Below are 15,117 nucleotides of genomic sequence, written 5' to 3' on the forward strand. Positions count from 1 at the left end.
AATCAATTCTTTAATCAAAGGATCAGCGTTTCAATTCTTCACTTGGACCTATCTCAACCTATTTGAAAAGTCCATGCATGTTTTTCTTCACCTACAGATGTAGCGGATGTTATTTTAAGGAATACCTGGGTACATCCGGCGTTGTGGCCCTCCTGAGTAAGGCTGCGCTTATAGTGCCCGCGATGTCGCTCGAAAACAAAACAATTGACTCCGTCGCCAGCGCTTATTGTAAGTGTGACGGCGACGGAGCGGAAAAACATTTGATAGCGGGTTAAATTTGATTTTTCAGAGACTGTTGCCACATGTGACTGTCTCTGAACCAATCAATCACCCTGTCGCCAAAAGTTAAATAATAACTTTTGCGGGTGGCGGCGGCGGCGACGGGTGACGTCATCCGTCACGGCCACTATACGCGTGGTCTAACACAGCAGGGACCCCTTCCAGGGTCTGCCTTTATGTAATAGACGCGCAGTAAGAGATAGGCTGAATCAGTCACTTTAACTGCGTGCCTCTCACAGGCGATCGCGGGGGTTTTATTTAATTTTAAACATAACAGTAATGTAGCAGGGGGTCTCCAGAGCTGAACCGCATTGATTTCAGGTCTAGGGACCCCCTACTTCCCGAGATACAGGCCCCGTTATGGAATGACGGTATCCCCCTGTTAAAATCCTGTGGGTCACGTGACCGTGGGCTCTAAACAAAGCAGAGGAGATACCGGCACCCCATACCGGGGCCTGTATCTCAGGAAGTAGGGGGTCCCACAACTTTGTTCAACACAGGAGACCCCCTGCTCCCTCACACTAATATCAAACAACCCCCCCCCCAAAAAAAAAATCATTACATTAGCGGATAGCTGCTAAGGTAAATTCATACTGTGCGTGAGAGCAGGGGGTCTCCTGAGCTGAACAAAATTGATTTCAACCTCTGGGACACCCTACTTCCCGAGTTACAGGCCCCGGTGCCGGTATCTCCTCCATGTTAAAATCCACGTGGGATGTAAACAAAACAGAGGGATACCGGCACCCTGTTCCGGGGCCTGTATCTCAGAAAGTAGGGGGTCCCCACGGCTGAAATAAACTTTGTTCAGCTCAGGAGACCCCCTGCTCACACACACAATAAATAAAAATAAAAATGTAAGCAGCTTCATTACTTAGCGGCCATGCAATACCTGCTAAGGCAATGAAGGGGTTAAGGCACAGTAATGTAGCAGATTACAATACAATATGTACTGTACTACCCACCCACTAATACACAACCCACTCACCCCCTGTGTCCCCCCATAAAATCATGATTCATTATTTTACACCCAGGATAAATACCCCAGGCCGATGGGGGTCCCCGGTGGTCCCAACAGGTGTTCGCAGGCCCCACAGTGCACCAGAGGGGGGTGCCCACAGGTGTCTGGGGGTCTCCGGGTGGTCCCTGCTAGGTGCCGTGGGCCTCCAGGTGGTCCCACGGGTGTCTGGGGTTCCCCGAGTCATCCCCACAGGTGTCTGGAGCCCTCAGGTGGTTCCCACGGGTGTCTGGGGCCCTCGGGTGGTCCCTGCAGGTCCGCTGGGCCCCCAGAGCTGTGGGGCTTCTGGTTGTTCCCCGCAGGTGTCCCCCGTTGGTCCGCAGGTGGTACCCGTGGGCGTCCAGGGGTCCTCGAGTGGTTCCCACGGGGGCCTGATCCCTCGGGTGGTCCCTGCAGGTCCGCGGGCCCCCACAGCTGTGGGCCCCCCGGTTCTTCCCCGCAGTTGTCCCCCGTGGGTCCGAGGGTTCTCAGGTGCTCTCCATAGGTCCCCACAGCCCTAAGGTACCAACCCTGTATGTAAAAAAATAAAACATGTCCTACACTTAAATAAATAACCCCCTCCCCCCCAACCAAACACATACAGTACAGAAATGGGCAAAATAACTATAATCCAGATATGGATAATAGATTATCTGCCCATTATTAAACACAACATTAGCTAGCATACATAAATCAAGTAAATAAATACAGTTCTATTTACCCCTGCATTACGATGGCCGTCCTCGTCAGCTTACTGCCAGGTCCCTGTCCTCCGTTGCCAGAAAAATACATATCAAATACAATCTAATGGCCCCCAGCCCCTTAATCACCTTAGCGGTTAATAACCGTACAGTAATTAAGGGGTTAACCCACCCTGCCCCAATACCCACCCGGGAGGCCTAACCACCCACCCCGGACCCACTATACCCACGTGGTACCCATTGATTGTTATAGTAGTGCATCATACCCATATAATAATATGGGCATGATAAGCCACTATAGCACTCAATGGGCACCCTAATCAAAATACATTAATGCTCAAAACACACAATAATAAAACATTACAAAACTCTAAAAAAAACACAATTCACTAAATAAAAACACTAGCCAGCTAATGCAATTAATACAAACAATAACCAGATTAACAATTAATTAATTAATTAAACCAGTAACCAATCAAACCAATGAATTAATAAAACAACAATGAATTAATTAAACGAGTAACCAACAAAGACATTAATTATTAAAAAATATCGGCAGCACAACCTTTAAAAGCATTAGCCAACATAACACATCATTAACTAAAAATGAAAATCAATCGCCAACATTTTTTACAATAAAGCAGCAAAATGACAAGCAATTACATCCACATAATAAACATACATTGAAAAAATCACCATCAATACAAAGCAAGTAATTAAAAACAAATTATTGGCCTAATAATGCATTGATCTGTACCCTAAAGTGGTACAGATGAATACATTATCAGTCAATGTGCAAATAAAAAATAAAAATACACATCCAATTAAAAAAGCTGTAAAAAAATACATTTCCATGCATTCAATATATTACTTACCTTTAGAAGCGCTGGCCCTCCGACTCCCGGGGAAACAGGAAGCTCACATACAGTGAAAGCCTTAAACAGCATCCGCCATGAAGATCCAGATCAGATACCCAAATCTTCTTTCTTCTATCTTTAATCAGCATCTTTTATCTTCATCTGTCATTAGTTCTTGATCTTCTTAATCTTCTATCTTCTTGTTGTAATCCAAAAAGCGCCATGGTAGATCCCAACCGATGTTGTCTCGTCATCTTCTTGGGCTCAAATGAGGTGTACCGGCCTTAAATAGGGCTTGTGACATCACATTTGGGCGGGAACTGATTTAATAGCCATCTGATTGGCTGTTAAAACCATGTGCCGACTTTAATTTTTTTAATGACGTCATTTAAAGGAAATTATGCCAGCCAATCAGAATGGCTGTGCTTCATTTCCCTTTAACATGGCATCACTAAACTGGCATCATATGGTATTTCAGCCAATCAGATTGTGGGAACCAATTCCCCAATCTGATTGGTTGTTGTACACCATGTGACGGAGTCATTTTAGGTCACAGTGCCTAGCGGGGACCACCCGTAGACCCCCAGACACCTGTGGGCACCCCCCTCTGGTACATTGTTGGCCTGCGGACACCCGTCGGGACCACCGGGGATCCTCATCGGCCTGGCGTATTAATCCTGTGTGTAAAATAATAAATCATGGTTTTATGGGGGGACACAGGGGGTGGGTGGGTTGTGTATTAGTGGGTGGGTAGTGCAGTACATATTGTAATGTAATCTGCTACATTACTGTGCCTTAACCCCTTCATTGCCTTAGCGGGCATTGCATGGCCACTAAGGTAATGAAGATACTTACATTTTTATTTATTGTGTGTGGGAGCAGGGGGTCTCCTGAGCTGAACAAAGTTGATTTCAGCCTTGGGTACCCCCTACTTTCTGAGATACAGGCCCCGGTATGGGGTGCCGGTATCCCTCTGCTTTGTTTACATCCCACGTGGATTTTAACATGGAGGAGATACCGGCACCCCATACCGGAGCCTGTAACTCGGGAAGTAGGGTGTCCCCAAGGCTGAAATCAACTTTGTTCAGCACAAGGGACCACCTGCTCACGCACCCTATGAATAAAAATAAAATGTAAGCAGCATCATTACCTTTGCAGCTATCCGCTAAGGTAATGATTTTTTATTGGTGGGGGTTTGTTTGATACTAGTGTGAGGGAGCAGGGGGTCTCCTGAGTTGAACAAAGTTGATTTCAGCCTCGGGGGCCCCCTACTTCTCGAGATACAGGTGCCGAGGTGCCGGTGTCCCTTCTGCTTTGTTTAGATCCCACGGTCACGTGACTCACAGGATTTTAACATGGGGATACCGGCACCCCATACCGGGGCCTGTATCTCAGGAAGTAGGGAGTCACCGGACCTGAAATCAATGCGGTTCAGCTCCGGAGACCCCCTGCTACATTACTGTAATGTTGGAATTTGAAAATCGCATGTGAGAGCCGCGCAGTTAGAGTGACTGATTTAGCCTCTTACTGCGCGTCTATTACATAAAGGCATACCCCGGTAGGACTCACACAGCAGGGACCCCTGCTGTGTTACTCCGGCAGGTCATTAGTCTGTTGCGGCGCAACTTGGGCATATCCCGAAATTCCATTTCGAGATTCCTTAAAATAACAGCCGCTGCATCTGTATGCCTGTACTTCCCAGTTTCCTGAAGCACATGCGGCAAGATTCCTGGAATCGTGAATCCCCCTATGAACATGAACTGTATCTATTGCCTTATTTTATGACATTATTGATGTGATATAATTCTAAGTTCTAGTGGCCACACTTGCCCTGGACAAGTGCATTTGTTTTAGACTGTGTTACCATTTAATCAACCGACAGGAGGTTATAATATGGAATACAGAGCGTTCGAACACTTCTCTATGTTTGTCATTTTACGTGCAATTATTAGGTCTGTCTCAGTCTTGTCAGCTCATTGATTTTCTGTGGGTGTCACAGATTTTTAGGATAAGCAGTCCAATTGACTTCAAATGAAAGAAAAAAAAATGTGTGTAAAAAGCACTAATGCTTAATTATATTTAGTGCAAAAATTACTAAAAAATGATTACAAAAACCTTAAATAAAGGACTAGGCAGCCTGATGGAAATGATCGAAACAGATCACAGACAATAATACAACAAACAGATTATATCAGCGCCTAGATAAAAAACAAATCAACTAAGTGATAACTGACTCAATGGCAGTCCAGCCTTTACAGTCCAAATGATACCAAAAAATATCTTGCTTGGTGTCTCATAACATGCAGGGATAAAAGAAAGAAAATATCATAGTGCAACACTGAAAAAATAAAATGACAATAACAAACAAATACCAACAGAAAAACAGAATAGCTACAGATAGACTGATAACATTTAATGAAAAACAATAATTATAATAACAAACAAAATCCTTAAAAATATATAAGGGAAAACACAGGTAGGTAATCACTTCCGGAGGGTTAAAACTGGAATCCTACTCACGAGAAAGTGGAAATAAACCAGCATGGAGCAGCAACAGCTGCAATGTAGCCTCCGTGGTGGATCACAGTAGAGGAACTTCACAGGGCACTTCCAGACCTCAAACGCTGCCGCCGCGTGTCCCACTGTCACGATGACAGGCCCGCTGTGTCCGTCGCAGTCGGATGATGCGATGTGCATGCGCCATCGCTTGAAATCTCAGTGCTGCACTGCGCATGTAACGCTAAGGCCTCGTTCAGGGTGCCGGAGGCAGGAGTTGGAGGGCGGGCGTTCGGGAGGGAGAGCTGCAGTCTGCTGGGCGATGTGTGTTCATCCTCCCCAGCAGACTTTTTCAGGAGTTGAGGAGGCGGGGAGGGGGCGGGGCTACAGACCTGAGGTTAGGGATCCAAGTTGCAGTCTTGAAATCATTCTCAAGAATGATTTCATTGGCTGCCTAGGTCCCAGCTCCTGCAGCTTCAAAAAACGAATTTTTTGTTTATTGAAACTGTGCAAGCGTCAACTCCCTACTTCGGAGACAGGGCAGCTGCTACCCTGACAACCAGTATTCAATTTGAATACATTGTGTCCCACGGCAGCTCGCACGGCAGCACACCCTCCCTCCGAAGCCTGCACCCTGAACGAGGCCTTAGGCAAGCACCTCTTCAAAGTCTTTCAAACACTTGGCAATATTAAAACCGAAGGTGAAGCTATTGGAACTCCACACGTGTGTTCTCAAATGTGTATAAAACCACCCTATGTGTTTCGTGACACTCAGTCACTTCATCAGGGATATGATGGGTAATTGGAGCATACACATATATGTGTATATATATATACTCATGCATTAATCAATAAAACAATTACCACAAATCAGTGCTTTTCCATGAAAATCCCACTTTTTCTTAACTCTTATTTGGCAGCCTTATGTTGTCATTTACCTGTTGCTCTTATCCCCAATGTTTGTCATTTATTTACCTTGTATTGTAATTTTGTAGAGCGCTGCATACATTGTTGGTGCAATACAAATAGAATGATACATACACACATACAAATCCCTCAGTTGACCTTTTGGAGGTTGACAACTCTGCTGTCTCTCATACCAAGTTCTTTTTCATCCAGGGATGTTAGGATTGTTAACCTCCTTATCCAAGTCATCGCACTGCTCTATGTTGTTGAGAATTTATAGCCCTTATAAGACTCCTCGTGTTTGTTTTCTGTTTTGTTAACCCTCCATCATTTCCCCACCCCCCTTTACTTTTCTTTTTATCTAAAGCGAATGATCTCAGGGAAGCAGTTATTCTATAGAGATATTGATTTTCTTTTCTGTGTCATCAATCTCTTTATCTCCTGTGTTGCTTCTTACTCACAAAGATACTGTTGGGTTTGATAATTGTTGCATGTCCTCACACAAGGCTCTTATACAATATGCTGTGAAGCCACCTTCCCTGAATTCCCATTCATTAGAATGGCGCTAAACTTTCTTCCAGCTTGGGGAAGACAGCTTTATAGCATATTGAATAGGGGTCAGAGACACACAAATCTTTTAGATGCAGTCATTCAATAGTCTGTTTACTGCCAGGAATTATCGCAGGTAACTGTTATCTGGCACTTATTAGACAAACTCAGGCAGGCACTTATTAACATACATTCTACCAGGCTCTCAAATATTCCTTTACACACTCCTAAACATTCCCACTTTCCTTGTGGGTGCACGACAAAATAATGAAGTCTGGAATTTGTCTGCACATTTAGGATAATTGAATTATTTAAAAAAAAAAAAAAATGTAAAGGGGGTTATATCTGGGAAGCTGTGATTGGATAGCAATAGCCAGGGCCGTGTTTAGTAAGCAGCGCTATGCCATTGAAGAGAATGGCTAGTAAGATTTATTATGGCACATCATTGCTTCGTATTAATGGTACTCTGTATCATGATACTGTACACTGGCAGCCTATTCATTTTCAGCTGAGATATTCATTCTCCAGGCCTGAAACAACTAAGGTATGTTTGCAACTCTACCTACAGTAATTAATATCATATAACCATGTAACATAATGATGATATTATTGTTAGGTATTTGCATTTATTTCGTCTGGAAGCTGAATGCCTTTGATTTAATAATATCTGCACAAAAATAAACATTCCAACCCATTTGAATGTGAATGACTCATGCAGAGAAATGGTGGCACAATAGTGGGGCAATTTAAGTGGGATTACAAACCCTGGAAACAAAATTTATATCTATGGCGCTGGGTACATAACACAGAAAAAGATGTAAATGTCATACAACCAGTATGGTGATGATCTCCTCTGGTGCTCTTCCAATGAATGCAGCAGTTCATGCAAAAAAGATAAAGACAAACATAGCGTAATACAATCACTAACACTACATACTAGACAGACTACAGCATTAAAAAACAAACATGTGCTGAGACACAAGACAGATGAGAAATGTCACATTTAATAAAACAACATTTAAAAATGAAGGTCACGTCTGCACAGCAGCCTCAGGTGAAATGCCCGCTTACCAGACATACACTGATCACAATCAGTGGATAAATCTGAGAGTATCCCCTCTCATGTGAATCACACCGCGTGTGCTGGCATCTGGCTGGAGCTCAGGGAGGATCCCTTGCCGTCTGTGACGTCACGAACCTCCGCTCCCCACGTGTACCGGCTGGTGGGTGTTTTGAATGCCGCCAAGATTTCCTCAGGATGCACGTCAGGACCCACTGCCGGTTGCTCTGATGTGTTGCGGGATCAGTGCACCAACCGCCGCAACCGGAGACCGCAGGCAAGGCTTCAGATCAGGCTCAATGGCGCAGCAGGTATGGAGGCAACAACTGCACCGACGAAGACCACCCTACGCGTTTCGGAAGACTGCGCTTCCTTCCTCAGGGGTAAAAAAGTAGTTCCTATGCCTTGCAGAGTCCGCATCTAAATAGTCCCGGTTTAAAGGTACATGGACCCAATACATGGATTGCACATGCGCAGTAGCTCAAGGCTAGGATGCTTGGTCTCAGCAACACTGACAACAACATAAACTGACATATAACACATATATTATCACTAAACAATGATTAGAATAATATGTCAATGCTAACAATGTTAGCATTTATATTCTAATCATTGTTTAGTGATAATATATGTGTTATATGTCAGTTTATGTTGTTGTCAGTGTTGCTGAGACCAAGCATCCTAGCCTTGAGCTACTGCGCATGTGCAATCCATGTATTGGGTCCATGTACCTTTAAACCGGGACTATTTAGATGCGGACTCTGCAAGGCATAGGAACTACTTTTTTACCCCTGAGGAAGGAAGCGCAGTCTTCCGAAACGCGTAGGGTGGTCTTCGTCGGTGCAGTTGTTGCCTCCATACCTGCTGCGCCATTGAGCCTGATCTGAAGCCTTGCCTGCGGTCTCCGGTTGCGGCGGTTGGTGCACTGATCCCCCAACACATCAGAGCAACCGGCAGTGGGTCCTGACGTGCATCCTGAGGAAATCTTGGCGGCATTCAAAACACCCACCAGCCGGTACACGTGGGGAGCGGAGGTTCGTGACATCACAGACGGCAAGGGATCCTCCCTGAGCTCCAGCCAGATGCCAGCACACGCGGTGTGGTTCACATGAGAGGGGATACTCTCAGATTTATCCACTGATTGTGATCAGTGTATGTCTGGTAAGCGGGCATTTCACCTGAGGCTGCTGTGCAGACGTGACCTTCATTTTTAAATGTTGTTTTATTAAATGTGACATTTCTCATCTGTCTTGTGTCTCAGCACATGTTTGTTTTTTAATGCTGTAGTCTGTCTAGTATGTAGTGTTAGTGATTGTATTACGCTATGTTTGTCTTTATCTTTTTTGCATGAACTGCTGCATTCATTGGAAGAGCACCAGAGGAGATCATCACCATACTGGTTGTATGACATTTACATCTTTTTCTGTGTTATGTACCCAGCGCCATAGATATAACATTTGTTTCCATTATCCCATCTGACCCAGGGGGTCAGAGTTATATCACAGGCTGCGGGTTCCACCATCTTAGATTAGCGCTACCTTTTTCTTTCTTGGATTACAAACCCTGCTAATATTTTTGTTTCAGTGGTACACACAGAAGAATATTGTTCAGAGCATGTTAAACGTCATTATTGCTTCAGCATTCATTTTCCATAGCTTTCTTTTTCTTTATGCTAAATGTTTATTATTATTTGTTGAAGTGTAATACATTGTAGATTTTTAGTAATTTTTTTCTTGTAGTGATGGAAAACCACAAAATCCAAGTGAATCAGGAGGAGCTAAAGAAGACATCAGAAATTCTAGGGGTGAATAATTTTATTTTATTGGCAATGTTATTAAGAACCAGCACACTTTTGCCTTTTCTTTTTAAATAACTAAGCCACACTGGAAAAAGAAAACATTTCTAAAATGGTTAAACAATGTAAATCCATGTTGCAGATACATCTTAAAAAACTGGAACGAGAAGCACATCATGCAGCAGGACAGAAGTTCAGACTAACCAGCAGCAATGAGCTCAGGGAGGTATGTTTCCCGATGGTTTGCTTGCTTGGTTACTCATATAATTTAAAATGCCACAGATATAATAACAGAACAGTAATGACGGCACTCACTTGCAGATGCTCTATATTTAGTTTTGTTCAATGTGTTATGTACAGGAATGGGTTCCTCATAGCATCCAATCAACAATCTGTGTTTAGAAGACTAATATCACTTTTTTGTTGCGACCAAAGTGTGCTATTAAGGAAAAGATATACATGAACACATGAAATATACGTTACCAGCACAGTATATTACAAACAATCACATTGTTATCCAGATATTTATACAGTTCCTGTAATGTATATGGCAGAAGATATTGAGTATTTTAATCAATCTGGTACTTTTGGGGTTAATGTTGGTTACAAATAATTTTAAAATACACTAATTGTTTGATGGCCTGTGTTGTATAGGACTGATGTTATCTCGAGTCAACATATGTGCTGCCAGAGATAGGATTAAAATATGGCTTAACCTGGCTATCACTGATGACCACTAAAGTGGAATATGTACCCCTATATAGTTTAGAAGGCTGTAGATGAGACTGAGAACAATCTGCTGTCAGCCTCAAAGAAAACCTTACATTCTTGAAATATCCCCTGTGCATTACAGAGCGAGGTGGTGAACAGGTCAGGACTTAGCTTGAGGGCAATATTAAATATAAGATATCATTGGTCTGACAGCTATTTGCAAGAATAGCAAATACATATTTATAACTGTTGCAATGTGACAAATCAAATGATGCCGAATATTTCATGATAAAGAGGTGGATCCAAAGGAGTAAAGGAGTGGAGGGCATCAATGTAAATATGAAAAAGATACAGAAAAATAGACCACACAGTAGTACTGTCTGAGTAGTTGGTATATATAAATAGGACCTCCCAAAAATATTGTCACATTTCTGTGGCAATTGATGCTGTGATATGGTTGTCCCTCAAAGAAAGGAGAGCACCATAGCGCAGTATCGTTTGGTAAACTTTATAAACAAAAACACACAAGCCCCAGCAATGCGCACTCAGATTTGGGCAGTACTTTAAGCGTGTGGTAGTTAAAACAGTGGTCTGTGTGAAGCGGTGTTCTCACCGCTTCCGCAATACTGGTCGGTTCAGCTGTTTTACGGTGCCGCCAGGAGTTACTTCTGGTAGCAGCCGCCCGGAAACTCGTGAACCTTGCCAAACGTTCCTATCCCCAGTAAGCTGCTTCCTCTCTCAGGACTCTATGCATTTCACTTTCCGCAAAAGCTTTGTCAGGAGTCGATGACGTCACATCCTTTAAAAAAAAAGAGAATCTGTCGCATGGCAAACAAGCCAATCGAATTGAGGGTGTACCATTTGACACTAATATGTGACATCACAGGCCTTTTTTTGGGATGCCCATTGACTGCCAATGTGTTTATCTATGCCCCTTTTGGGGTATAGATAAACACATTGATAAGTAATGCATTTTTAGGCAAATGTTGTTTTTTATTTCATTGTTATGTATTGTATTTTTTATATATATTTTTTTTAGGTTGCCCATTGACTGCCAATGTGCTTATCTATGTCCCTTTAAGGGTATAGATGTGCACAGTGACAAGCAATGCATTTTTTCCCAAATGCTTGTTTTTATTTAATTGTTATGTATTGTTTTTTTGGTGCTTGTTTTATTTTTAGGTTGCCCATTGACTGCTATAGTGGCAAACCATGCCCATGTTATATGGGCATGGTGTACCACTGTGCCAATCAATTGGTTTATTGTCAAATGCTTTTTTATTTAACTGTAATGTGTTTTATTTTGTGCCTGTTATTTTTTGGCTTGCCCATTCATTGTCAGTGTGGCAATCCATGCCCATATTGGGGGCATGGTTTACCACTGTGCCAATCAATGGATAGCAGGAGTGGGGGTTTGGGGTAGTAGCCCTGGGAAGGGTGGTTAGGCCTTCTTGGTGGGTAGTGGGGGAGGGACGTTAACTCCTTAATTACTATAGCGGTTACTAACCGCTAAGGTGATTAAGGGGTTAGTGACCATTAGTTTTATTGTAATGTTTCTGCCCACGGAGGACAAGGACGCGGAGGACGGTGATGAGGATGGCCTTCATCGTGGCAGGGGTAAGTGCAACTTCAATTTACTTTATGCTGGCTGGTTTTATTTTTAATGGTCAAATGCACTATTATCCATATCTGGATAATAGTAATTTTGCCCATTATTGTACTATATGTGTTGTGGAGGGGGGTTATTTATTTTAATGTATTGTACTGTAATGTTTTTTTGAATGGGGAAAAGCGCTATTGGCCATCTTTGGTTAATAGCACTTTTACCCATTCCGGTTGTTGGTACAGGGGGTGGGTGAAGGTGGTAATGCGAGGGGTTAACCCCTTCATGAAGGGGTTTACTTCTACTGCCACCCTCCCGCAAGGCTAAGATAATGAAACTGGCTGCAATTTTATTTTTATTGCACAGGATTGATACCGGAGACTGGCGGGGACCCCCAGAGTTGCGGGGACCCGTGGGGCCCCCCGGAGATGCGGGGGCCTACAGGAACACCCGGGGACCCCCGCCGGCCTTCGGTATCAATCCTGTGCAGTAAAACTAAAATAAACTGCTTTTATGCATCTTGCAATACCTTTACCGCCAGCTGGAGCTAAAATATTGCACGTTTTTATAGTACGATATGCTTATCACAGCTTAGTGAATAGCAGTTACTGTCAAGAAATGCGATTTCAGGCATTTTTTGGCTTATCAAACGGCTTATTTTTGCCAGAGTGTTATAGTACTATACAAAAAGCCGTTTTAGTGCGATATTGCACTGTTATCGGAGCTTTGTGAATAGCAACACAGGCAAAATTGCACTGTAAGGGCATTTATAGTGCTATAAGACCCTTATCGAGGTTTAGTGAACAAGCCCCATAGTGTGTTACGGTATATTGTTTAGAAAAGGTTGTTATTTAGTGGGATATGTGGATTACAATTATAAGTGATTTACATTTTCTAAAACTAAACAGTCAAACAAGCTATTCTTTAAGTATCTGAAATTAGTTCAATGAAAAGATTGTAAATGAGATGCTTACAAAAAAAATGTTCTTTTTGTTTAGGTGCTTTATGACAAGTTGCACTTGCACCTACTGTGTAAAACGAAGAAACTTCCCCGGACAAACTTGCGCCATCTTCCATCAACGGCTGAAACTGTGGTGAGAATATATTTGGTGCAAAATGTTCTGGAAACCAGTAGATACTGTACGTCAGCGCATTTGGAAAAGTTAAGTTCATGAATGATGAGCTATTAGCTTGCGATTCAAATTCGTTGTACCCCTTTATGATTTGTTTTTCTCAAACTACACCCCCAGTTTTCTCCCGTGGCATTATCCACTGTGATATTAATTAGGTCATAATAATGCAGAATATAGGGGTTATTCATATATTAGAAAAGACATGTGCTGCGCTATTCATAAAATATATGTGACTAAAAAGTGCTCAAAAAATACTTAAACGTAATTGTTGTAGTGTGATCATGTGGCTGCCAATCAGTTAATCTGACCACCCTGGTCAGAAGTGAATTAGTGAAAAAACAATACTGTGTGGCGCCTTGTGTAAATAATAAAGTGCTAACAAAATGGTGAAGATTGAGCTAATGCAACCAATGTCGATTCAACATACGATAATCAGAAAATGTCTTAAACAGATAAATCCAATAGATACAACCGTGTCCTTATATAAGTGTCCAATAACTCCATGGCTGATGAAAGGATCAGCGTTGAACTCAGCATGAAAAAAAGAAAAAATGACAAACATAGTGTGATATTGTATAAGAATAGCAATATTAAACCTATTGATTAGAGAATAGTGAATTCCGCAGAGGTAGGAAATACTCAAGAAAGTAAGGTAAAAAAAAAAAAGGGCATTTAATAAACATGATACAAATCACATAAAGAACTTTCACAATAAGATCCACTCCTTGGGCCAGCAAAAATTGAAATCCTACTTACAGGAGATAAGTAGGTGATGCACATAGGATAATTATCTTTACGCGGAGTAGCTGTTTCTTTTCTCCAGCGATCACCTCTGGAGTCCTGAGTGTGTCTGATCCAGGCCCGCTGATGCGCGCAGGTGCTCCTTTGGCCGCCGGATTAATGGCTCCGTTTCTCTCCCCTCCTACCTACATCTGGATCACTGACTGCCTGCAGTCGCGCTTGTGCTCTCATGAGAGCTGATGGAAAAAGTGGTTCCGGTAATACCTGAGTCAGGTCAAAATGTCCTCCAAGAGGACACTGTGCACACCTATTCACATTAGTTTGCAATGGCGTGGGGATGTGGTAACTCCACCCTACGCGTTTCACGGATTACTCCGCTTCGTCAGTTTTTTTTGCCAATAATTGCTACTCACAAAGCTGTGATAAGTTTATCGGTCTATAAAATCTCTCAATATTTTAGAAAATTTCTGCTCAGGATTGATACCAACGGCTGGCGGGGGTCCCGGGTGGTACCTACGGGTGTCCAGGGACCCCATGGGTGTCCGGGGCTCCTCGAGTGGTCCCATGGGTATCTGGGGGTCCTTGTGTGGTCCCAGTTGGTCCCCGCTGGCCTGCAGTATCAATCCTGTGCAGAAAAAAAAATGTGCAATACATTCAAATAAATACACCCCCCCCTATACATACAGTACAGTAATGGGCAAAATTACTATTATCCAGATATGGATAATAGTGGATTAGCCCATTTAAAATAAAACATCAGCCAGCATAAAGTAAATAAAACTTGCACTTACCCCTACCATGATGAAGGCTATCCTCATCAACGTCCTTGTCCTCCGTAGGCAGCAACAGTACAATAAAAAAAAAAAAACTAATGGTCCCTAACTCTTTAATCACCTTTGCGGTTAGTAACCGCTATAGTCATTAAGGGATTAATCCACCCTCCCCTGCTACCCACCCGGGAGGCCTAACCACCCACCCTGGGAATACAACCCCTACTACCCATTGATTGGCACAGTGTTAAAGCAAGCCAATATAATATGGGCATGCTTTGCCACTATAGCAATAAATGGGGAAGCTAAAAAAAACAGCCACAAAATAAAACACATTACATAAAAAATATACACATTACAAATGCCAAGAAAACAATTGATTGGCACAGTGGTACATCATGCCCATATAATATGGGCATGATTTACCACTATCAAAGTCAATGGTCAACCTAAAAAAAAAAAAACAATCAACAAAAGAAACACCAAAAATAAAAGACAATTAACAAGCAAACACCAAAAAAC

At 42.7% G+C, this 15,117-nt stretch overlaps 1 protein-coding gene across 10 annotated transcripts in view; it reads left to right on the forward strand.

Moving 5' to 3' along the window:
• The window catches only part of POLN (DNA polymerase nu), a 207,820-nt gene that overhangs the window by 102,167 nt on the left and 90,536 nt on the right, over nucleotides 1–15,117 (forward strand). For all 10 annotated transcript variants that reach the window (XM_075570880.1, XM_075570908.1, XM_075570860.1 and 7 more), the window contains 3 exons: nucleotides 9,582–9,646; nucleotides 9,780–9,863; nucleotides 12,950–13,045. In XM_075570880.1, coding sequence (XP_075426995.1) covers nucleotides 9,582–9,646; nucleotides 9,780–9,863; nucleotides 12,950–13,045 — 245 coding nt within the window. The remainder of the gene's footprint in view (nucleotides 1–9,581; nucleotides 9,647–9,779; nucleotides 9,864–12,949; nucleotides 13,046–15,117) is intronic.

The sequence above is a fragment of the Ascaphus truei genome, chromosome 1 (genome assembly GCF_040206685.1).
Source record: "Ascaphus truei isolate aAscTru1 chromosome 1, aAscTru1.hap1, whole genome shotgun sequence".
Taxonomy (NCBI): Eukaryota; Metazoa; Chordata; class Amphibia; order Anura; family Ascaphidae; genus Ascaphus; species Ascaphus truei.